Source organism: Parasteatoda tepidariorum, chromosome 11, assembly GCF_982258835.1.
Source record: "Parasteatoda tepidariorum strain Cologne lab strain chromosome 11, Ptep-v5.0, whole genome shotgun sequence".
Lineage (NCBI taxonomy): Eukaryota > Metazoa > Arthropoda > Arachnida > Araneae > Theridiidae > Parasteatoda > Parasteatoda tepidariorum.
Genome location: NC_141765.1, coordinates 14974501 through 15000883, shown reverse-complemented (window position 1 = coordinate 15000883; position 26383 = coordinate 14974501). Strand labels below are relative to the sequence as shown.

The 26383-nt window shown below is 29.3% G+C and overlaps 1 protein-coding gene across 1 annotated transcript in view; it reads left to right on the top strand.

Annotated features, from left to right (window-relative positions):
* Positions 1-26383, top strand: part of LOC107445078 (calpain-A) — a 57761-nt gene that overhangs the window by 23480 nt on the left and 7898 nt on the right. The window contains exons 3-9 of the mRNA XM_016059404.4: positions 8391-8570; positions 12003-12134; positions 14570-14763; positions 16152-16320; positions 19081-19161; positions 22604-22695; positions 25509-25689. Coding sequence (XP_015914890.2) covers positions 8391-8570; positions 12003-12134; positions 14570-14763; positions 16152-16320; positions 19081-19161; positions 22604-22695; positions 25509-25689 — 1029 coding nt within the window. The remainder of the gene's footprint in view (positions 1-8390; positions 8571-12002; positions 12135-14569; positions 14764-16151; positions 16321-19080; positions 19162-22603; positions 22696-25508; positions 25690-26383) is intronic.

The following is a 26383-nucleotide window of genomic DNA, read 5'->3' as shown; positions in this document are numbered from 1 at the left end:
TAAATAAATTCCAAAAATAATTATTGTGAACAATTTTAACAAATTAGTTAAGCATAATGAAAGTGAGAGAGTAACACGCACAACGAGATAGTTTTTAATTTTACTACACTTTAATTTGCAAAGAAACACTTAAGACAAAGAAAACAAAAAAAGTTTGTAAAATTTCATTAATCTTGAAGTTTTCAGAAGAAGCAAAATGTCTGGAATATATTGTGTAAGGAGCAGACATTTTTGAATTTGTGATATTCTTAGAAATTTTCACACAGTCTTTTTTCCCGGAACACTTAAAGTGATTAGCAATCTGTTTGTCAGCACGAATAATAAGTTAACTTTAACATCTTTATGAACAACTTCAAAAACTTCTCCTACACTAAAAATGATAATCTTAGAAATTTTTAATTAATTTTTTAAAAATTTACATTAAAATTAATTTTATAATAATTTAGATCGGAAATTTTTTTATAATGTTATCTAAATTTAAAATATTTCAAATCATTTAATTTTACAACTTTATTACATTCGTTAATTTATACACCCAAGCAGATTTAAAGATTAAGACAGAATTAAATTGTACAGTGATGTTCTTAATTTATCCTTTATATTTTAACAACTGTGTTTTGAAAGAAAAAAATAACTTTAAGCCCTTGCGTTAGATGAACCATGAATTGTATAAATTAATTCTTTTATCCACTGTAGAAAAGAATCAAATATGTTTTTGTTGTTAAAAAGTACAGAATAAAATTGTGTATAATAATCAATCATTAAATAAGTAAATAACTTTAATTACATATGAGCATATTACAATCTTTCATAAACTGGGTATTAGGTTAATGTTTGCTTTCCCTCTTTACATTATAGTGTTTAAAAAAATTTCTGATAACTGTGTTAATGTCCCGGAATTTATAAGCCAGGATAATGACAATTTGCCATTTTACAGCATTTAACATTACTTTAATTTAACATTTCGGCCTAAGACATTTACTTTCCGCACAAAACATCAGAATTTCTTGAAATAACTAAGGTAAATGTAAATAGTTTATGTTATTAATGATTTCAAGAAGTCAGGAAAATGACAACATAAAAACCCACTCACCTTGTAAAATTTTTTGAAATGCATTTTGACTCAGAAAGTTGATTCTTGATTCGTGCAATTAGACATGTTCTGATAGGATGGTATTCTAATCAATCTCTTAACCTAAGATATTGATTGCTGGAGCTATCTATTTTGGTTATAAATTACTTAAAAAAAGTCGCTAGGAAAATGACTGATTTTTATGTGACAAACAAATTATTGACAGAAAAAATTATTTTCAACAAAATTTTTGGAAATAATACCATCTGCATATATTCTAGAAATGCTTACAATGGATGAGATTAAAAAAAAAAATTACAGATTGAAAAATGTATGGGAAGTTTTGATGCTAGTTATAATTGGAAACATTGTTTGTGTCATACCAGGAAAATGACATTTTGATATTCAATTAAATTTTTCAACTATACAAAACAGTCAATGCTAGTTCTAAGTCATTTTAAAATGCTAACAACAATGCCATTAGTTAATTTTTAAGAAAAAGTTCGTTAAGTAGTTTAGTATTAGATCTTGGAGCAAAAGACTGTCAATTGTCATATTTCGTGAGAATCACCCACATTTGAATTATAACCTAATTCCCCACGGATTGTTTTTTGTTGGGTCTACATTTTTTCCACGACGAATATATTGCACGTAGTAACTATACGGCCTTTTTTTAAATGTTCAAATTTGTCTGTCAGTCAACCATAACCTCTGGGTTATACAGGTTAGAATCCAATAAAATGACTACATGTTATTTTATTAAGATATCTGTACTTAACCTTAAAACTAATACTTAATTTTTTTCCTTCTGTAAAATATGTAAGAATACCTCAATACAAAGCATCAGAGTTGGCCGTTGATTACAGTAATCGATTACAACTGTAATTGATTACAGATAATTACAGCTATGTAATCAATTACTTGTAATCACAATTACAAGTAATCAATTACTTGTAATCGTGATTACAACTTTCAAAAAATTTTGATTACAGCTGTAATCATGATTACAATTTTGATTACAGTAATCAATTACTTGTAATCACGATTACAAGTAATCAATTACTTGTAATCGTGATTACAAGTAATTGCGATTACAAGTAATCACAACAAAAACGATTACAAGTAATTATGATTACAAGTAATCAAAATATATGATTACATGTAATCATGATTACATGTAATTTGATTACATGTAATTGTGATTACTTGTAATCAAACTATACGATTACAAGTTATTACGATTGTATACTATAGTCAAATTTTTTATGTAAGCATTCATGTGTTTACATATTTTTATGTACATAGAATGTACGCACGCATGAACGTACAATTTGCGATTCCTATACATACAATGTATGCACAAACGTTGTTTGTACGTACAATATTCATAATTATATTGTAATATACTTAATGCAATGCGCATATGCTTAGTACATATAATTATGCATTTATGATACATGTACGCATGTATGTTAGTTTGTACAAAAAGGCAATGTTTTGTATCTTTGTATACATAGACAATGTATGTATGAACGTATATGAAAATAATGTTTATGCGTTTGCATGCTTTTATGTACTTAAGTGCATATATTGTATAAATTTACGATAATAGCACGTATATACAATGTACGTTTGTATATAAAATTGTACGTATGTGCGTACAATATGTAAAAATGTTATTTAAAGGTACAATATATGCACATAGTTGCGTAAATAAAATGCGTACATGTATACATGCATATTTATATGTACATCGATATATGTGCACGCAAAGTATGTACTTATGTACAACTTACGTATGTACTTGTATAACTACATACTTTGTTAATACTTATGCGCATGTAATGCATGGATGTACAAAAAAATAGTTATATGCACAATGTATGCATGTGCATACAACGTATACATGTACATAATTACAAGTAATGTACAAATACGTGCGTACATTTAAATATATGTAATTACAATATACACATACATTGTGCATACATTAAAAAAATTTATATGAGTAAAGTTATTAAAATTTGTTTTAAAATTATTCTAAGGTATATGAAACTCGACCTCATATTTTTTAGATAGCAAACGATAATTTTACTTGGAATTTCTAAATATTAATTCAACACATAAAATTTACCGTTTTTCTTACCATTTAAAAAATTTCTATGAATCATGCATCATGTTATAAAAAAAATAAATCTGTATTGTCAAACATTTCATGAAAATACCTGAAAATAATTTTTTATTCAGAGAATTTCAAAATGATATAGAACAATTAAAGCTGAAAACTAAATTTAAATATCGTTTGATTTTGTCATTTAACTTGCTTGAGTCATTAAAAGTTAACTTACATGCATTTTATTTATTGCATTGTACACATATTTAGACATAAATGTAATGTACATATGTATACGTGTAATGTATGTACGCATGTACAATGTATGTACATACATTCATGTATTGTACGTGCATATATAGTACATATGGATATGCATACATGGAACATACGTGTATTGTACATGTGTGGATACATTCATTGTACATATATACATTGCACCATATGCATAGATAGGGATAGCATGCATGTACACATGTAAAATTTGTACGAAAGAATTATGCCCAATATATTTATGCACATACGTACTGTATATGTACACACATATGTACATTATATGAACATTATATGTTCATTTCATCATATGTACATTATATGAATATACATCTGTACGCTATATGTATATACATCTGTACGCTATATGTATATACATCTGTACAATATATGCATCTCAAATGTGTGTATGTACGTACGTTATGCATGTCGAATGCCTGTATGAATATATGTGAAATATGAATACGCCCAATGTACGTACAATAGTTCACAAATGTATTATGCATATTTGGATACTTACATTGAGCATGAACATATTATGTACATGTACATAAATACACTGGACATGCATATCATGTACATGTACACATACATATATTGTACATCCTACAGATATACCTATATTGTACATGCATACATATATTGTACTGTTCATAAATAAATTGCACATACATGCATGGGACATACATTGTACAGACAATGTATGTATGTTCGTACAAACACAAGTACTTGTACATACATGCGTACATGAACATAGATATACATTTTACATACACAAATATTTGCATAAAATGCATATATTCATTGTGTATAAATGTACATGCCTACATTGTTTGCACATACATACGTAATTATTTTCTATATACATACGTACATATATTTTATACCTACAATATAAGTGTATGCACATGTGTGTGATACTAAAATGTCTGAACATATGCACTAGATAAAATCATATGTACATACATTTCAGTTACATTCATTTGTAAGTATACAAATGCGTACAAAATGCAGTACATGTTAATGCGTGCAAAATGTATCATTATAAAATACATTCTACTATCTACTGTAAAATATAATCATTTATAAGAATACAATAGTCTTGTAATCGTGTAATTAGATTACATGTAATCATAATTACATGTAATCAAATTACATGTAATCATATATTTTGATTACTTGTAATCATAATTACTTGTAATCGTTTTTGTTGTGATTACTTGTAATCGCAATTACTTCTAATCATGATTACAAGTAATTGATTACTGTAATCAAAATTGTAATCATGATTACAGCTGTAATCAAAATTTTTTGAAAATTGTAATCATGATTACAAGTAATTGATTACTGTAATCGACTATGTAATCATGATTACAGCTGTAATCAAACTTTGTAATCACGATTACAAGTAATTGATTACTGTAATCAATATTGTAATCATGATTACAGCTGTAATCAAAATTTTTGAAAATTGTAATCATGATTACAAGTAATTGATTACTGTAATCAAAAAATGTAATCGATTACATTTTTGGCCAACTCTGCAAAGCATCAATGCAGAGTTTCGAATTCATTATCATCAAATTATATGAATATCCATTCAATCTTTATTCGGATGGCACGTTTTTCTCTCCCTATGTTTATAGATCAACAACAAGTACTATGTTTTCAATACAAATGTAAACAAAAACAAATCTCCAGCTCCTTAATCTTACAACTTCCTGTTAGAAAGTTTACAGCTGCTTACTAAAGCTTATTGGGAGAGGCGATATTTTCAAACACATAATTTTATTTCAAATAAAAGAAAGAAATAATATAATTTCCGAGCTCAAATCTGCTGCATTTCATACTATATTAATGTTCTGAAATAATTTATGTGAGTTTGATGAGAAAATTTGTTTTAGTTATTTATAGATATGTTATTTAAAAAAAAAGCAACATGGTTGTTATATTTAGAAAGAAGTCGTTTTTATGGCACTCCTGATTTGGGTCTTTTAGACTTATTTATGACTATTTAAATACTATTTTTTTTAATGCAGTAAACCATGCATACGTTAGTGTTAGTCTTTAGTTAAAGTAACGAGACAAAGTTTAGCTCGCAAATTATCATTTTGATTTAAATTAGTATATTGTTAACAAAATAATAACAGTATTATAATAACTTTTATTCTAATATTAATATAAGTTTTTATTACCTCTCAAACCACATGTCTATTATCGCTTCATAATTTATGTATAATATGATTATTAAACTTGTCTTTTCCTTCTTAACAACACATTGAACCAAATGGTCTCAAAATGCAGAGGTGGACAAAATAATGGAAACAGTTTTATACAAATACATTTTTCATATTTCTCAAGAAATACTTAACGAATCATTTTTATAACTTCAGAAGTGTTTAAATCATGCAATTTCTCATACATATCAATGAAGTTTTGAGCTCTTAGAGGTTTGAGGGACCGACAATAAATTAATAACGGAAAATAGAGTTTTTGAACACTCTATACCAAAAAATATGTAGCAATAAATTTGTAACTTATAACAATTATCTTGGATATTATATGAAATAGTTACGCTACATTTTGTAAGCCTAGATTAAATATTTATGGAAATATGGACATTTTTATGTAAAAAAATTGTCTTGCGCTTTTTGCTATAACTTAAAAAATATTCAATAAAATCAAACAAAATTTTTTAGAGCAATTTAAAATTAATTACAAAATTTTTGCTTTAAAATTTGAAAAAAAAATTTTGAAAACTGCTCAATATATAAGTAGTTCCTTGATACTACACATGCGCTGGAAAAAATTTAATTTTTCTTTTCTTAATTCTGTAATAAATCGTGTTTGGCAACTAAAGAAAAAAGTCCCATTTGAATATCTTAAAAATTAAAAAAGTTTCAGGCAATTTTTTAAGTTTGTTTTTGTATTTTTTAAAAGAAAGCTTTAAATGATAAGGGGTTTTCTACAAATATTATTTTGTATTATAAGACAAAATTAAGTAATAAATGATAGCACCTAACAATAAACGTTTATATACCGAAATATCATTGTAAAAGAAAAGAAAACAGGCGAAAAAAAAAAGATTTTTTCGTGGGGGATGATACCCAACAATACCAGTATAATTTTTAATAAATTGTGCTTAATAGTGCAAAAGAAATTTGTGGAAACCCCTTATCACTTCGAGCTTTCTCTTAAAAAGTACGAAAACTACTTAGAAAATTGCTTACAAATTTTTAGATATGATTTTTAAGATTGGCTTATGGACTTTTTTTATTAGTTGTCAAATACAATTCACTACAAAATTGAGAAAAGAAAAATTTGAATTTTTCGTGCTCATACGCAGTGTAAAAGAACTACTTAAATTACTAATACATTGCACAGTTTTCAAAAAAAAAAATTTCAAATTTTGAAACAAAAATTTTCTAATTAATTTTAAATTGCTCTAAAAATTTTGCTTAATTTAATAAAATATTGTTAAACTTTTAGCAAAAAAAAAATTAGTTTTCATAAAAATGTCCATATCTCCATAAATATTTAAGCTTGGTTTACGAAATTTTCTGAAATTATTGCATTTAATAACCAAAATAATTGTTACAAGTTACGGATTTATTGTTATAATTTTTAGCAAAGGGTGTTATATTTTTTAGCAAAAAAATCACTATTTTCAGCTTGTAATTTTTTTGCCGGTCCCTCAAAAATCTAAAAGCTTTAAACTTCATTGGTAACTACTAGAAATCGCATAACCTAAACACTTCTAAAATTATTCTCTAAATAGTTTTTGAGAAATATCAAAAAATGTGTTAGCATAAATATGTTCCATAATTTCGTCCAACTCCTGTAAGTCGGATACAGTAATCCGAAAACTTAGGCGGTAAAGCTAAGAATACAAAAAGTTCCCTAAGTATATTCTTTGGATAAAGGGGGGCCTGCAACGCTCTCTAGTGTAGGAAACACCATCCATAACGTGAGGAGCATGATATACAATTATATCCTCTTTAATTCATTTAATGAAATCAGAAGGATATCTTTATGACGTGATTTTGGAGTTGTTCAATTTTTCGATACGCAGGATATAAAAAAAATGGCTCTTATATTAATTTAAGAAAATTATAAAAATGTTCTATTATTAATAAATAATTTTTTAGATCTCTACATAGTTTTAACTGAATTTCTATTTAACTGAATGCTAATGAAACTATGTGTTAAAAAAAGTTGCCAAATAATAGTAAAACATTACAAAAATGCCTTTTTTATTTAAACGTTATTTTGAAAGATGGAAATAAAATAATTAAGAGACCCTTCCTCTTCTGACTGAACTCAACTATCGAAAAGGTGGAGACGGGGAGGGATAATTCTAAATATGTTTTTGTTCCACTTTATTTCATTTTCACAAATAAAGTAATGATGAATAATTAATTTATTTGACAGTGTCTTTCGATACATGTAAAATACATAGCCGCCACCCAATCACAGTTTACGACATAAAGTGCGGTATTTCTGATTTTCTATTAATTTTTTCAGAGAAAATTATGCCAATACAATTCTTGCACAATGCACAGCTGTTTTATAAAACTGCACAATGGGCTATTGGCGTCGGTTTGGGAAACATACCTGAGAATGATCCGAAGACATGCCATCACAATTTTGATCCTCTGCAGGGGGGGGGGGCTTTGTTAGCCCGACGACATGCGTGTGAAGTCGAATACTTTACGGTAGAACTGTTTAACGAGGACATACACCAAGCACCCTCAGTTCCTACGCAGACTGATCAAAATGGTCATCCACCTGTTCACTGACCGCTGCCAGTGATGCTTGACTTCAAGGAGCCGTCTCTTATGATCAGTCCTCAATGGGACAAATAATTTAATTATATTTGTTATTTCATTAATATATACGTAACGATTTCTCCATTTTTCTCTTTTTAATCAGGGTGCAAGCATAGCTATCGTAAGCGACATGATGTATCCCACAGCAAGAGATTCCGCATCTATAGGAAATGTTTCAGATGATGAAGGTTTATTCGTAGATAATGATTTCCCACCGTCTGCAACAACTTTATACCATAGCCAGAAGTCAAAAGATAAAAATGTCATTTGGTTAAGACCCCATGTACGTATTAAATTTCTATTTCAATTGGATAATCTAGACAATAAATATTTTAATGTCATTCTAATCAAGAAATAAGATTTTGGCATAATCCCTGAATCACGCAAGAAACACGAATCCGTCACTTCGACGAATGGCAGATCTTGTTTTTGGCTCAACGATAGGACGATCTTCAATTACAAACAATGGGAACTAGAGTTAAAGGTAAACCTAAGATCTGATCGCTTGACTGTGTGGAAGAGGTTTCCAAAATTCTAAGAATTACTAACTGGAGAACAATCGCAAGGAAAAGAGCAGACTGAATGAAGGTTTTAGGGAAGGCTCTTGCCCACAAAGGGCTGTCATGCCAATAGGAGAATCTAGACAATAAATATTTTAATGTCATTTTAATCAAGGAATAAGATTTTGGTATCGTCCCCGAATCACACAAACACGAATCTGCCACTTTGGCGAATGGCAGATCTCGTTTTTGGCTCTACTATAAACTCAAAAACTCTACTCAAATTTAAAAAAAGAATTAAAATTTAAAAAAAAAGAATGCGACGCCTTGAGTTAATATGATACAAAAAAGGATTGTCTTATTTGAACCGGTGGTGATGTTTAGATTGGGTAACTATAAAGCTTTCAAGTACACTGCAAAATCTGTTATGTAATATCTGGGCAGATCTCTAAAACCTTTAACTTTTGATAACAAAAAAAAACATTAAAAAATAATGGGCACACTATTTTTATACCTCCAGAATTGTTTGAAAATGCATAAAATATCAGAAAATAATCGTGAACATCAAAAATGTTGATGCCCTTATAAGTAGAAACAAAAAATTAAAATTTTTGAACTAATTTTCTCTACGTTTATAATCACAAACAGTCATTCGGTGAGGTTACAGTTACGATGTCAAGACCGTAATCAGACGCAGATCTAAAAAGTAAATGTTAAAACCAATCAAAATTTAGATCACACGTTTGTCATTGTCTAATTTATTTTCTTTATTATGTGCATCGCATTGCGTTGCATCTGTGTCAAGTTTCCGATCTATTCTCTAGGTTGTCCAGACCGTAACCTCAGGATTAATTAATTGAATTTAACATATCAGAACTTAGTTTTTTCCCTGTGTTTTACTAATTGAAGATATTTTTTGACTGAAAATAATTAAAGTATGCCTCTTTATACATTTTATAACAATTTAACTTAATATTAAAATTTTTCAATTCATTTATGATACTAATAATTTTTGATGAAAAATAAAGGGTAAATATGGATGAAATTATTAAAAAGAAAAAATTGCTCAATAAAAGAAAAATAGGTTCAGTAAGTTTATTAAATTAATGATACTTTTGTCGTTTTTATGATTTTTCATGAAATGTATATAAACCTAGAAAAATTAGTTCAAATACTTAAATTTTTTGTTCATACGTATAAGGGCATCAAAATTTTCGATGTTCGCGATTATCTTCTGATATTTTATGCATTTTCAAACAATTCTGGAGGTGTAAAAATAGTGTGCCTATTATTTTTTATTATCAAAAGTTAAAGGTTTTAAAGATCTGCCCATCTCTCTAAATTTGCTGTTGAACGACCCACAAAATTGTGTGAAGGAACTCTTTATTTCAAGTTAATACCAAATCGAGCTTTTTATATACAATTTAAATGGTGTAAATAAATCTAAACACTTATAATGGGAAAAGCTTACACCAAGTTCACGTACATCCTACGTAGTTTGAAATGACTTTTACTGTGGAATTCGTTTCTAAAATAACACTGTGCTGCATGGGATAAAAACCTGACACCATTCCTAATATTTCTATATAAAATGGCCACCTGAATCCGAATATGAGATCCGTTTTCCTCCATAATCCACCATTTCCACACAATCCCGCCTCCCCATATTTATCCTTTTTCAACAATTTTATGTCAATAAATTTAATTTAATGGAAGAAAAAATAATTATTTTTACCTATTAAACTTTTTTAGGGGTTAGGAAGGATAAAAAATTCCAAAGCATGAGCATATGTAGCAAGGAAAAAAAAAAGTTTTTTTACGTAAATTTTTAAAGTTATTTTCCACGTTTTTCTGCTTGCAATCCTTTTTTTTCTCTCCCTAACACCCGCTATTAAAAAAGAGCCACAATTTTGGCTAAGAGGGGGTGAAGAGGAGAAGTGATAACTCCGCAACTTTCGTGCAATTTTTTAAAAGTAAAAATTATATTTATTTTTTTATTAGTGGCACACAGCCTTACGAAAAGTTTAGTAAAGGTACACAAGAGTAATAAGTTTGGGAAACACTGCACTACAAGAACGCTTCCTGACCTCTCCTCCTCACCCTTTTTGACCAAAATTGGGACAAAATATTTTTGTTATAAAGAATTGCAGGCTTCGCAGTGGACCAAAAAAATATCAGGACAACATTTACTAAATCAAAGTCAGAAAATTTTTTTGGTGTACTCTACCTATATCGCAGTTTTTAAAAAGGGTAAACGACAAACTAAAATAACTATTATTTGCTCTTTATTCGACGTAATAAAGACAAATTTCATTGCAAAAGAATAACAAAACGTGCTATTTTTAATTTCAAAATTACTTTGTTTAGAAGAGAAAGTTTTAACAGTTACCAGTACAGTTTTATTAACATTAAATAATTAACAAAAATTTGGGTGCAATATAAACACATATTTTATAGTACTGTTGCAGTAAAAAATAACTAGTACTATTTAGCTAACATTCTCTCATATCAATAATTTAAAAAAAATTATATCGGAGTTCAATCAAATAATTTTAAATAATGTTCCAATAATATCGAAAACCCAATAAATATGGAGCTTAAAATTTTTGAATTAAAGTAATTTTCACCAACTGTAAAACTATAAAATAATTATAAAAAATAAGATCCTATTTATATTATTATCTTTGTAGTTTCACAATTACTGATTCGTCTTAATTGATTTTAAAACTGATTGATTCAAATCAACAACACAGCAAACATATCATAGAATTTTTGAAAGGGGAAAATTACTTTTGTTCAAAAAAGCTAAGTTACATATTCACAGGGTTTTCGATATTATTGAAACCGTATAGAGTATGACTCCTGAACATATCACCATAAAAGTTCCATAACATAAAATTGTTAATTGAATTATTTTTTTCATTAAAATTACCTCAAAATCTTCATTTTCTTCAACTGTTGATGTTGAGTGCAAGTGTTGTTTTCTTATGAGGGGCTGGAGAAGAAAGGTCATGGGGAAACACGGGCGTCATATACGAATTTAGTTCATTTAATATATATATAAAAAAAATGTTTTGCAGCGCAGTGTTACTAGCTCATACTTCTTTGTGTATTGTTTCTGAGAAATATTGCTCTATTATTTTTTAGTGTAGAGAATGTTTAATATTTCTGTTGTTGCTTCATTTATTTACTTTACTAATTGAGAATTCTTGCAGGAATTAGTTGCCAAACCAGAATTATTAGTTAATGGTGTAAGCCGACATGATATTGTTCAAGGTATTCTAGCTGACTGCTGGTTTTTATCTTCATGTGCAGCTGTTGCACAAAGACCCGATTTAATGGAAAAGGTAAAAGAAAATATAACATTCATGGTGATTTTCTTTTTCAAATTAAAATTAAATTTTGACTCATGTTCGCTATAATCCGGAATTGCTGACGCAGTTCCATACAGGTTGCAACGCGATTTGAGAGCAAGATCTCTTTTAAGAGTCAGGTAGAGTTGGATACATCACATTTTCGATTTTGATGAAATTTCCAGGATATGTTTTTAAATAAAATTATCAGAAACATGTTTTCTATCATTGCAAGAAAAAAAAATTTTCCTGGGTTTTGAGGGTCAAACTGAATATCCTCTGAAATTTTGAGAAAAACACATATATTTACATACAGTAACATTTTTCGTGAAATGAATGAATCACGGCACTGCACATTATTTTATGTTCGACTACTTCCACATTAACTAATACAACGAATACTTTCGGTGGACTTTTTCATCAAAGGTCATTCTGAAATCGTCGATATAAGGCTATTTTTTTAGACTTCGACCGTCGAAATCTACTAGTATCAACAGTGAACTACAAAGGTACATACTGTGATTACATACTAACGAGTATTACCAAAAAAAAAAGAATTAACGCAGGTGTGTTGTACATTTAGCGTGACCTTAATTACCTTGCAGTAGGAAGAAACTGAAATTTTGCACAACGCAAAGATAAAAAAACAAGTCTACTATTTTTACATAAAAAACATATTCAAAAAATTTCAACAAAATAAAAAATGTGAAATATCCAACATAGCCTGTTCTGCTCGATTTAAAAAAAAACTAATTCTGACTAGCCATGTTAGCTTTTTACACTTCCTTCCCGATTCTTTCATATCTGATGACTATCATATGTATTGGAAAAACACAATGTTTTTTATTTAAAATTACACCATATAATTGACTTTACAATCTACATAAACTTATGAAGATACTATAATTAAATAATGAATACCATGACCATGCTAAACTATAAAAAGATTTATGAAACCTAATGAGCTGAAATAAAAAGGTGAATACCAAGGGCTTTAGCTCCAAAGCAAATCATCATTACATCGCTTCACAAAAAGTGAATAAAATTTTCAAACCAGAAAAATATGATTGATGAATTTATCGAACTTTTTGTAAAGTAACCTACAAAGATGGTGAATTCATAAAGGAGACTCCAATTCCCAAACAAGAATGCAATTTCCTCCTCTAATTCTCAATTATGAAAAATAACCAATATTTTACTATCTTTTTGACCGTAGATTACGCCTATGATAAGAATAGGTGATTCTAGTACTGAAAACTTCAGTAAAAAGTGTCAAATGGAGGCACGAAAGTCTCACAAATAATTCATTATGCTAGTATCAACAGTGAACTAGCATCCCAATATAACTTGAGAATATCGCCACTTCTTTGAGATTCTTTATAGAGTCCAGGGCATAAAAGTTCAGCATTCATTTTACCTGCTCTGCGTATTGACAATCCCTTATTGGAAGGATGCCAATGCTGTTTTGATGTTCTGGAAAATAATCCTGACCTGTTTTAAGTCTGAAGTTATCAACGGATTCATTACTTACGACTATAGTCTTTCCATCTCTCCTGGATCATTTCCGAGCGTTTTCCTTTAATAATAATTCTTGCTCTCTTCTGTGTGGTGCATTAATTTTATTGTGAATAGTCTTCTTTAAAAAAAAATTGTAGAGAGTGGCAAAGTTAGCTGGTCTTCCTGTACACCCATCTTTGCTGAAGTGTCGACTTTTTCGTTACCGTTTCGTTCTTTAATATGTCAGATGATACAAGATTCGGTTCGGGGGGCTCGACGTAACTGCTTGTATTTCAGCTATTGAGTCTATCAAAATTACGGCCTTAGTAAAAAAGTTGATGTTTTTAAAAGGGCTGTTCATTGCCAGTGATATGGAATGCATTTCAGCTTCAAAACTAGACATGTATTTTCTCACGGGAGTGTGATGTGGTAACAGTTTGCTAAATACTCCAGGTCTTATTTTGGAGACATCTGTGTAAATTCTGATCCATTCAGGTTCTGTGTATTTCTCATCCAACATGCATAAAGAAGTGGTTCTCAAAATTGGATCTAGTGAATCTTTCTTGTTCAAATTGTCTATTTCTAGGCAATTTTTAATGAGCTTGTAGTTAAGAGTGTCTACTCGATTTGTATTTACGTCCATTAATTCTTTTACGTTCAATTCATCCAGAAACTTTTGACAACTCTCGATTGGAGAACAGAAACTGAAGTATGTCTGTTTTTGTGCCATTATTCGTGCTTTATCTTCATATTGTTTTGCTTCACTCGTAGTAACACAAAGTATACTCTAAATTTTCATTTGGATAAGTTGATGCAATCGGCCACTTTCAATTTGTATTTTGGTGATTTTATATTTTGATTGCACTAGAAATTATATGTAACTGAGCTGGTCTGCTTTTGAATTTATTTGATTAATTTTTGTTTATCTATAGGTGATTCCATCCAATCAACCACTAAGTGGACATGGATATAAAGGAATAATTACTTTTCGTTTCTGGAGATTCGGTCATTGGATTACAGTTTATGTTGACGATTTGCTACCAACTAAAAATAAAAAACTCATATTTTCAAGAAGTTCAGAACCAAGAGAATTTTGGGTATCACTCTTGGAAAAAGCTTACGCAAAGTAAGAATTAATGCTAATTTTAACACGCATTAATTTTTGCCAGTGAAAATAACCAAACATTTGAAATACTACTGTTAATTTAAGCATTATTTGAAAGAGTTTTCTAAATATCAAAGCTAACCATGCTTATAAGAATTGTCCATAGTATTGAAAAAATCAAATGTTTTCAAACCTATATTTCAAAAATTGCCAAATTTAAATTTAGAACCTTAATTTAAGATGATTAAATTTAAATGAACATATTAGGTTGTAAAAAAATATGTTTAAAGTAATAAAAATGAGATTCTTTTAATTTTTTTGTTTAAAAAAATTGAAAATAAAATTTTATATAAAAAACTTTAATTGAATACATTTTTCTTTATTCAAAATATGAATATTAGTGCTGAAAACTAATATTCCTTTGATCATTTAACATAACTGTTTAAAAAACTTATAATAAAAAAGTGTGTTTGAAAAGCGAAAATGTTGAATAAGCAAACTGATTAACCCTTGTTAGTGATGATTGAAAAAAATTAATTTTGGATATTGAAAACTTGCTTTTCAAGGACTCAACTATAAAAATGTATAGACTTTCGTCAGATCTACGATTTTATAGGTGATGCTTTGATGTGTCACACATTCAACCATTCACTACAAAAAGTCATATTATTTCAGTCATTCATATGAGCAATTCCTCTGTTTTGTTAGCTCAAGACGCGCATTATTTATATGCGCATATAAATAATTTATTCAAAAACATTTTTCAATACAGGATGTTCTGTAATCATTGTCTTTATTATATAGTTTTAAAATATTTCTCTATACATTAAGGTCGCAAATTAATATTAGAATGAAGAAAATAAATAACGAAACAAAAGCAATATAAAAATCTATTGAATGTAGTTAAAAAAGCGGATTGAAAAACATCAAAACCTGTTTAATTGTTGTAGGAAGAAAAAAGAAATGGAAAAGGGATTAATAGCAACATTGCCATCTTATATCCGGCAATCAAATCGGTTTGACTAATCGACATCAAAACCGACTTGATTGCCGGAAATAAGTTGGTAATGTTGCTAATAATCACTTTTCCATTTCTTTTTTTTTTTCTACAATTAAACATGTTTTGATGTTGAGAGACAGTCCCACTTTGTTCAGTTATAATTCTTGAGATATTGATAGCGTTTAAATATTTTCTTAGCTTAAGCTACAGAAATAGATCAAAAAAGTTTTAATTAGTTTTTTTATAAGATGGTTTAAAGAGTTCGTTTGGATTATCCCTGTGGTGGATTAACACATATTTTAAACATTTTTCTGGGTTGTGCACAACAATATCTTAACATGCGTTGTTTGTGTATGTCATCATGGTTATGTTTATATGCAGATACTAATGACCTTGTAATGTTTTGTAGATTGCATGGCTCATATGAGGCATTAGAAGGTGGACAATCTATGGATGCATTAGTAGATTTAACAGGAGGTTTAGCCGAAATGTATGTGTTGGAATCAGCACCACCTCATCTTTACAATATTTTACTCGTAGCATCAACATCTGGAGCTTTCATTACATGTTCTAGGAAAGTAAGTTGAGAAGTTAAACATTATTGAAAATTTGGGCTGTTCTTGCTTACAATTTATTTAGTCCTAAAATTATTCAGATAATTTATTCACTAAGTAATTCCAAGAAATAAAACAACTAATTTCACTTATTACTCCACTTTGTAATATATTCATCCATTTTACACAGATAAAGGACAAATATAGAATATTTTTAGTTGCATAGTCAAGCAAAAAAGTCTATGTAAGTTTTGTAAAATCGTTTTCTTTATTTAAAAAAAAATCTTACAATCTTTCTCTAATAGTTTTAAAAAAATGTAAATATGTTTGAATATTGACATAAAATAAACAATTAATTTTACCACCAAAAAATGCATTCACTATGAGGAAATCATGTACGTTTAAATGTTTTTTTTTTTTTTTTTTTTTTTTTTGCATTAGATATTGCTAATATTGTTAGTATAAAATATTTAGTGTAGTTTTTGTGCGCCCCACTGAAATAAAGCTACCTTAATTATCTGTCGTAACTGAACACAAGGCAAATCAATGAGAGTGCAACATATATTATATTAGCAATTAAGAAAGACTATATACAAATATATACTTACAAGGGGTAACTCACTTTCTGCTTTACCTGAACAGGAAAAAAAAATTGAATACGTAAAAATGAAAAAGTGTTCTACTGAAATAAAGCCACTACTGCCAGGGCCCGACTTAGCCTAATTGGGGCCGGGGGCAAAAACTTCGTTGACCCCCCCCCCTGCTTCACTACCTCAGTAATGAGGAATTGAACTTTATGGAGGTAGTAGAGCGCCGATTATCCGAACGTCTAATTATCCGAACTATGTCTGCATTTGCTTTTTTTTTAAAAAAAAAGTTTAGAATTCTATTCAACTTATCAACAATTTTTCTAAATTTCTGAACCAGTAGATCTTCTGGCTGAAAAAATGCCAGGTTATGCAGCAGAATAAATAGAAGACAGGTGTCGAGACACTGACAACGTCCCAGGATTTCAAATTTTAAATGATGATGAAATTGTTGCTGAAATTTTGAAAGAAAATCGGAACTCCACAGACGAAGAAGTAGGTGATCAAGTTCAAGATAGTGGACCTTCTCATATAGAAGCATGCAATTCATTAGATATTGCAATGAACTGGCTAGAACGTCAAAATGATGTTGATCCAGTTCAGTTGATTTATTTAAAAAGAATAAGGAATACGGCTGCTCAAAAAAAAGCAACTTCTTTGAAACAAAAGTCTTTGCTGGATTTCTTTTGCAATGGAAAATAAGAAGAAATCAGTAATTGACAAAAAAAAAATTATAAAAGCTGAAACATGATAAAAAAAAATTCAAAATGAAAAAAAAAAGTTAAAAAAAAATTATTACAAAATATTTAAAAATTAAAGAAAAACAAAATTTAAACAGAGCTATTTTAGATAGTACTGCCAATCCTAAACCTGTAAAAAGTGTGAAGGGAAGTTAGTGCATAAATAATAATCATTTAAACTAGATTTTAAACAACTTTCCAATTATCCGAACCACGTTCGGTCCCGAGCAGTTCGGATTATCGGCGCTCCATATTTAAATTTTTTAATTTAATTATATATATATAACAAGAAAATTGACTAGAACCTAAAATAGCTATAATGTCCCCCCTCCCTCTAATGGTCAGGCGAATTATCGTTCGGTCCATTTTATAGATTTTCTGACAATTCTATGTCAATCATGCCGAATCCAGGTTTCTGATTGTTAACTTTGTCATCTAGCTGCAAAATATGCATATCCTTGCTGACATTAGGGAGGAATTCAGCTAAATTTTCACAGCTACATGACTCACTTAAGCCAATCAAAATCCTGTATTTTTGTAAACACATCGCATTTTGCTATATTTAAAAATACAGGCTTTTGATTAGTCAAATTTGTCCACTGTAATTGCTTAAATTTAGCTGAATTTCGCACTAGAAAGCCATGGATTTACGAAATATAGATTTTTGTGTTCATACGATAGACTAATGAAGAAGCTAACATAAAACTGACGGATTTTACACCGTACTGATATTTTGTTTAAAAAAAAAGTTCATTAATGAAGGAAACCTAAAATAAACTTTCAGTTCGATTTGGGGCCCCCCTCTGATGTGGGGCCCAGGGCAATTGTCCCATATACCCCTGTCTTTATCAGGCACTGACTACTGCTAATAGGAGATATATCCACCATGTTAACAAATGAATTAGAATATACAATGTTGAATATCATCATTTACTAGCCCAAGGAGGACTGTAGCATGAATATTATCCAATATTTCAATAATGGCAGTCTTCAATTCTACAACAGACTGAAACTACAGAAAGGTTATTCCATAACATGTGCTTTATCATCCAAAAACAATTATTATGGCAATGTTGTAAAGTGAATGTAGGTATTGTCTGACTGGAATATCCAATTCGGGTCACTCATTCCTTGTAAATATCTATTTGTGTATGAACTTTTGTAATACATGTTTCCTTTTCATTAGTTTATTTCATGTTCAGTTACATCATTCAATCAAAGTGGCTTTCAAAACTTATTTAGGTGAACCAATTTTTAGGTATTTTAACTCTTATAATCTTAGTTTTTGCTCAACAGTTTAGATTTATTAATCATCTCTAGAAAAGTGTGATCAAAAAATGTAGAAGTATAAAAAATGCTTTTTACCCTCTATTAAAACTACAGGCTAAAATCAAATAATATGTGAGACATTTAAACAAAAAATTCCACTTGCAATAAATCAAACCTTTATTTTTTAGGGAGACTGGATGGAATCGCTGAAAGCTGATCCAAATGGTTTAGTATCTGGTCATGCTTATACAATAAGTGCTGTTGCAATAGTTAGTGTCTTTCAATTCAGATTTAAGTTTACAATAATTATTTATTTATTTATCTTGATATCATTACTATTTTTATTTCTCAAATTGCACAGCTAGTACAGCATTTTTATAACCATCAAAATTGTATGAATTAAGAATTTAATGAGATAAACACAATGCTCTTTTTTCTTACAATGTATAATATTTTTTTAGAAATTTTGGTTGCAAATTTTTCAATGAGCAAACAAATTGAGGACTTTACTGAGTGTCACGAAAGTGATTGATGATTTGAAAATTTAATCAAAGAAAAACAGAAGGAAATGGAGATTTATGGTTTACTGCATTCCACTTGGAATTTACTCTCCCCAAATCTTAAAATTTTTTGAAAAGTTCATCAACAAGTGGTGTTGTTTAAAGAGGGGGAAAAAACAACAAAGATTTTGAAATTACCATAACACAGTAAACCATAGATTTCTATTGTCTTCCGTTCTGCAATAAAAATTTTAAATAGTCAGTCATTTTGGGGATACCTGACCTTATTATAAGAATAACTCCAGTAGAGATAATTTTTAAAAATAAGTTTACTCAATCTTACTAACTTAGAAAATTGTAAACAATTATTTAATATGGTGACCAGAATGATTTCTGATATAAATACCAACAATTAATTAAAAATCTTCTAGCATTAACTTGTAAGATTTTTTTTGTTGACAAAATATAACTCTTTTGCACATGTTCCAGGTATATATAGTTTTCATCCAAAGTATAAAACTGAAGACATGATAGGAAAACAAATGAAATTTTTATCCTGACTGCTTCAAATAATTTTTGCTACCTCTTTTAGCAGCAAAGATTCTTTACAAAACTAAATCACTACTTTCCAAATAAAAAACATTATATATTAATTACGCACATTCTACTTTGTATTTTATTTTAATATTTTACAAATATTTTTATCACAAATTTCAAATAACCTTTCATCACAAATTAACAATTTTTTAACGGACCTGTTTTGAAAATATTTCTTCCCATTTTGTTCTTTTCTGGCAATTCCTTCTTTTTTAAAAAAGAAAAGGAATTGGTTGTTAAAAATTTACTTCTGCATATTGCAAAACAAATTATTTAAAAATATATTAAATAAATATTGTAATAACTGTAAAATATTGCATAGCAAAGAGTTACAAATCCTATCAAATTTGTTTATATTACTTTTTTATTTACAAATATACATTTTTAGAAGCAATTTAAAATACATTTTATGCAAAAATATTATAAATATGATTTTCTTTTGGAGAATTAAAAGAAAGTATAGTTTCTGATATTTTTCTCAGTATATAGGTGATTAAGTCTTTCATATTGAAAAATTACATAGGCTGTAAGCTGAAATGAAAGAGTGGAATGAATGCTTTTGAGAATTAGCTATGAACACAGAAAAATAAGAGTGTTGTTAAGGCAGCAAAATTAGTAATAAAATTCAAAGCATTCAATAAATACCTTTTTATATTTTCGAAAAAAAAGTATTGAATTATGTTTCTTGCACACACAAAATAAAATAATAATAAAAAATTTTAAAATATGTATAATAATATAAATATTATAATAAATAAATAATATGTAATTACGTATAATAAATAAAAATTCAGAAAGAACCTCATTCTCAAAACAAAATATATATATATATATATTGTTTCATGAAAGAAATTTTTTTTCTTCGTCTTACTGTAAAAGTACAGTACCCCCCCCCCCCCCAAAAAAAAGAAAACGGAAAATCCTAAATAACTTTTGATCTAATGATCAAATTTCACGCTCTAGGTCAAAATCTTAATGGTTTGAGGGGGTGACATCAAATATGCTTACTAAATAGTGCAGACTATACTCATACAAGATACTCACACAGACGATACTTTCTCTGAATAAATATACCCTTTTTTTGACGGATTCCAGATCCCCAAAATATGGGGGGTAGCCACAATCTTGGAAATATGGTCCCCGTTGTTTGATCAGAAGAACGATCCAAAGTTTGGGCCACTTAATGATAATTTTACTTTTGGGGTATTTTGTCATGTCTCGAGAAAATTTTAAGCGAATTGAAAAATTTTTGCTCCCAATTATAAAATTCATTTGCCATGCAAAAAAGAAATTTTAGCAAATATTTATAATTATTTTATTTAATAATAGTTTAAATTTTTTTAAACTGTAAGGCATACATTTTCTGATATCATTTTAAAGTAGGTAATTTTACATGGCGATATACAAAATTTGAGCGAAATTGGTTGAACAGTTCCTAAGAAATCAAATTTTCAAAAAGTAGTATATTTAAAATTTGATTTCTCAGGAACTATACAACAGATTTTGCTCAAATTTTGTATTTCGTCATGTTAAATTACTTACTTTAAGATAATGCAAGAAATTGTAAAACTTACTATTAAATTTTTTTATTACTATTATTAAATAAAATAATAAAAAATAAATATTTCCTAAAATTTAGTTTTTACAAGGAATTATCTTTGGACAAATGAATTTAATAATTTGGTGCAAAATTTTTTCATTTAGCTTAATTGAAAAGTTCTTGAGATATGGTGAAATATACAAAAAGTAAAATTAACATAAAGAGGGACTTAAACTTTGGATCGCTTCTCTGACCAAACTATGGGACCATATTTCCAAGATTGCGACTACACCTTATATTTTGGGGGTCAGAAAACCGAATCCGTCAAAAAAGGTAAATTTATTCATAAAAAGTATATTTTTGTGTCTGATTTCGTAACTTAAAATACGGCCAGCACCCATTAATTAGCATATTTGAGGTCAATCCCGCAGACCATGAAGATCGAGTCCTAGAACATGAAGATCCATCCGATCATTAAATCAAAAGTTATTCAGGGTGGTCATTTTTTTTCTTTTTGATCCCCCCCTGTACATATTATTCTATGATTAGATAAATGAATAAATTATAAATTAGATAAATGAATAAATTATAAATTAGATAAATGAATAAATTCTAGTTCATTCTCTTTTACAGCTTCATTTTTTAAACATTATTTTTTTTAAATAATCAAAATTTGATTTTCAAAAATAGAAATCAATTTCAAATATAATGAATAAATTCTAGTTCATTCTCTTTTACAGCTTTATTTTTTAACATTATTTTTATTAAATAATTAAAATTTGATTTTCAAAAATAGAAATCAATTTCAAATAAATAAGTTTTAATATGAAGAGAATGAATTTCAAGACGGAAGAATGAGTTTCAACACTTCGCAAAAAAACATTTCAGACTGTTAGGAAATACAAAATTCTCAATTTTTAAGTTTTTTTTAAACACATCATAGTAGAACGAAAAAAAATTAAAAACACTTAAATTTGTTCTACTTAAGTTACCCCCATATATTTTTGAGGTATAGTTTGAAATAAATATAAATTTAACAATATGAATAATTCACAACCACCTTTTTTCTAATAGGTAAAGCTCAGCACAGGTTCAGAAGCATATTTAATACGTATACGAAATCCCTGGGGTAATGATACAGAGTGGAATGGACAATGGAACGACAGGTAAATAGAAAACTTTTAATTTATATAAATACCAGGATAATTTCATCATGACATATTTTTGATCAGTTCTATTGAAATAAAAAGAATTAAGACTAAGAAATGAAGTTTCATTTATTTTATCATAAATGATCTTTCTAATATTATACTTAAGCTGCTATAAACTCTTAATGTTTTAGAAGATACAAATATTGGATAAATCCTATTCCTTATGAAAGAAGTAATTTCGAATGGGAAAAAGATTCACTGAGGAAAATTTTAGCTTCAGAATGAGTGTTGTTAAAAAATTATCGTTGATAGTTTTTGAGTTCAACCTAGTTGCGGTAACTTGCTGTTACACAAATAAAAAAAAATATAAATAAATGAATAATAAAAAATAAAGCACGTTACAACTTATTACCTATTTATTTTATTTTATTTATTTTCAGTTTGCTTACTTTTATTTATTTATTTTACATATTATTTATGACAAAAAAAAACTGTATATAAAGTAAAAACATGACTCCCTCCCTGCCAAAAAAAATTCTTTAAAGGAAAGAAAAAAAAGAGAGAGAGAAAATGTAGTTCCTAACTGTATATATTAGATAAATAAGTTGTTTAAACTAAATATCATGGATCAAAATATCAACACATAAGAGTACACAACATCAACATGAATAAAGAGTTTTAAAAAAAATTCTAATGAATTGATTAAATTGCTGAAAATTTCTTCGGCATGGATAACATGAGCTGTTTCTACCATGAGCAAAACTTTCATTACCTTTTAAAATTAAAGTTTAAGTGTTTCACTTTTACCAGAAAATTCCTAATAAAAGAAACCAACTGCTTTAAAAAAAATTGTAAGTTCAGAAATTAAACTATCTGAAAATCAATGAACATTCATAATAAATAGCGTAAATAGGGAGAAACTAGTATAAAATTAAAAACTAATTGGGTAAAGAGCATCAATTTAAGAAAAGAAAGAAACATCCATGCAAATCTTAAAAAAGTTCTTGAATCAAATTAAATAAATCTTCTACTGGCGGCTGAGTCAGCCAATCTGGTATACCTCCTATATAAGCTATTAGCGAAGCTACCCTCCCTGAGGCAGGCAGAGGAGATCTTACTGAGACTTCGTGGAGAACGGTTGTGTTATAACCAATCTCCATCACTAAAATGGCGTCTTATCACAGATTTGGCCGCGGCGGCAAAAGAATGTCTAACCCAAAGCCTTATCCCACTCTCGACCTAGTTAAGATCAAGGAGGTGAGCCAAAATTATGCCAGCGAAATGCAATATTATGCGAAATAGCAACTTCAGATAACATTGACAGAGTGATCAGAATGCAACGAAACGTCATCGCTGAAATTTCTGAAAAACTCGACAGAGGACGGAGACTCAACGAACAAGAGAATGAAAATCAGCATCGATGTGCATTTATGCTTGAACGATACTTGGAAATTAAGGAAAAATGGACTACTGAGGAAACAACAACGCCAGTGTTAACTGAAAAGATGGAAACATTAACCGAGCCAAATATTCCCCAGAAGACCTAGAACTTGATTCCAGTTGAAAAGCTTGATACTCCCACTCCAAACACTGCAAGGCCCTTTTTATGGCCAGAAACTACAGACTCAAACACCATCCCAGAGACTGATTCACAACCACAGAATTCCACCGATATGGAAAATACTGCTACTTCTGCTCTGAAACGGAGAAAGAACAAGAAGATGAAAACTTGCGACAACTCGGCGTCACAAGTCATGAAACACCGGACGGTGATAACACCCAGCCTGAACCAACTCCTACTCCAGCAACACCTGTGGAACCAGTACCGATGGAACGTGAGAAAGAACCCGAAGCCCAGGCGACGGCGGACCCTCCCGATTCCACTTCAACACCTAAGGACTCTTCAGCCGAGTAGAAAATTGAAAACCCTCATCAGAGGATTAAAGACTGATTCTGAAATTCCTGAATTGGAGAAATACCTAAAAGAATTTGGACTTTTTCCCGAGAAAATTGTACAACTCAAGAGGAGAAGCGCCCAGGGCCTTAGGCCCCATCAGTTTTCCTCATCATCCAATTAGATATCAGAGTCAACAGAAACATCTTTAACATCAGTTCTATGCTAGAGAGAAAAGTACAGAGAGAGCGTTTCCGAGGGGGACGTTTTCTAATTCAATGCTACAGATGCCAAAAATTTGGACATACCCAGCGTAGCTGTACAGTGGATCCCGCCTGCCTAAAGTGTGCTAAAGCCCATTACTCGCATGAATGCACGAAACCTATCTCAGAACCGGCGACCTACGTCAGCTACAACGGTGAGCACCCGGCTTGTTTTACGGGCTGTGGTGTGTCCAAAGGAAAAAAAGACTCTTCCCAAGAAAACAACTGATTCTGCTAGTCGTTTTTTATGACTTTTTACTGAGATGAAAGAACTCTTAAAAGATGAAGAGCTTGTTAAGCTTCTTCGATCCCTGCTACCAGAGACTTAGATGATCGGCCAGCATCCAGGAAGCCACGCCTTCTCAGCTTTTTTGTTTTTTGTAATTGCAGCTAGCTGTGATATTTTTTCTTTAACAGATTCTCTTCCTCTCTTAGGAGCGGATAGTGACAGAATCTTCATCATAGATCGATCCAACATCCGATGAATCGGTTTAAGTCATCTACGCGGCTGTGCACCGAGCTACATGTAATTTCTAACATTCTACCCTCCCTGAAATGCACTATTCTTGTTTCCATAGCAGCAGACGGCTTCAGGCTTTGTGGTGGGGGGAGTTCTTACTATAGACAAGATATATTAAATAATAAGAAGTAACATAAACATTTTATTGCAGTGATAGTAACTGGCAGAATGTTGATTCAAATACCAAGGCAAGAATAGATTACAGTAAGAGAGGAGATGGAGAATTCTGGATGAGCTTTCAAGATTTTTGTCGTGAATTTGAAGAAGTAACGATATGCAGTCTTACTCCTGATTTATGTCAACCAACTTCAGTCTCAAATAATACACTTTGGGTAATAATTTTACATTGAATTATCTCTTTTTTGATGTAATAATTTTGCGAAGCAGTTTATTTGGCAAATCATAGATTATTGCCACACCCATTGAATGATAATATATATTTTTTTTAAAAATTCCATCTATCTACTTATAAAAGAAAATAACTTTGATCACTTACAGGTGGCAGATAAATTACTTCATACTATCTAAGCTGTTTTTAAAAGAAAAATCAAGATAATTATTTTTATGTTTATTTTTATATAATTATTAAATTTATAATTTAATTTTTTTGATCTAATGTTTTTTTGTAAGGAAAAAATATTAAAACTAAGGCTATATATATAGTATAAGAAAATATCAATTTAAACGATCTTACCTATCATTGGCACAATAACAATGTAAATATTTACCTATAAATAGAAAATTTGATAAAGTAAGGTTTCACATTTCATTTCATATACATTTCCATCATTATGTAAGATGCTCAGTAATCACCACATCTAAAATAGATTTTTTCTCTATCAAAAAATGATACACTTTCAAATTTTATCAGGCTATTCAGCTAGTTTAGATGGTTTTAGTCTCTCCTTAATAGTAATTCATCAGACTTTAGTTCTTCTCACTTACGTATAATCTTTAAGGTGAAATTTTATCTCATACGTTTCGTGTGTAGCTTTCAGCTAGGTGTCATTTAAATTCTCTGCATAA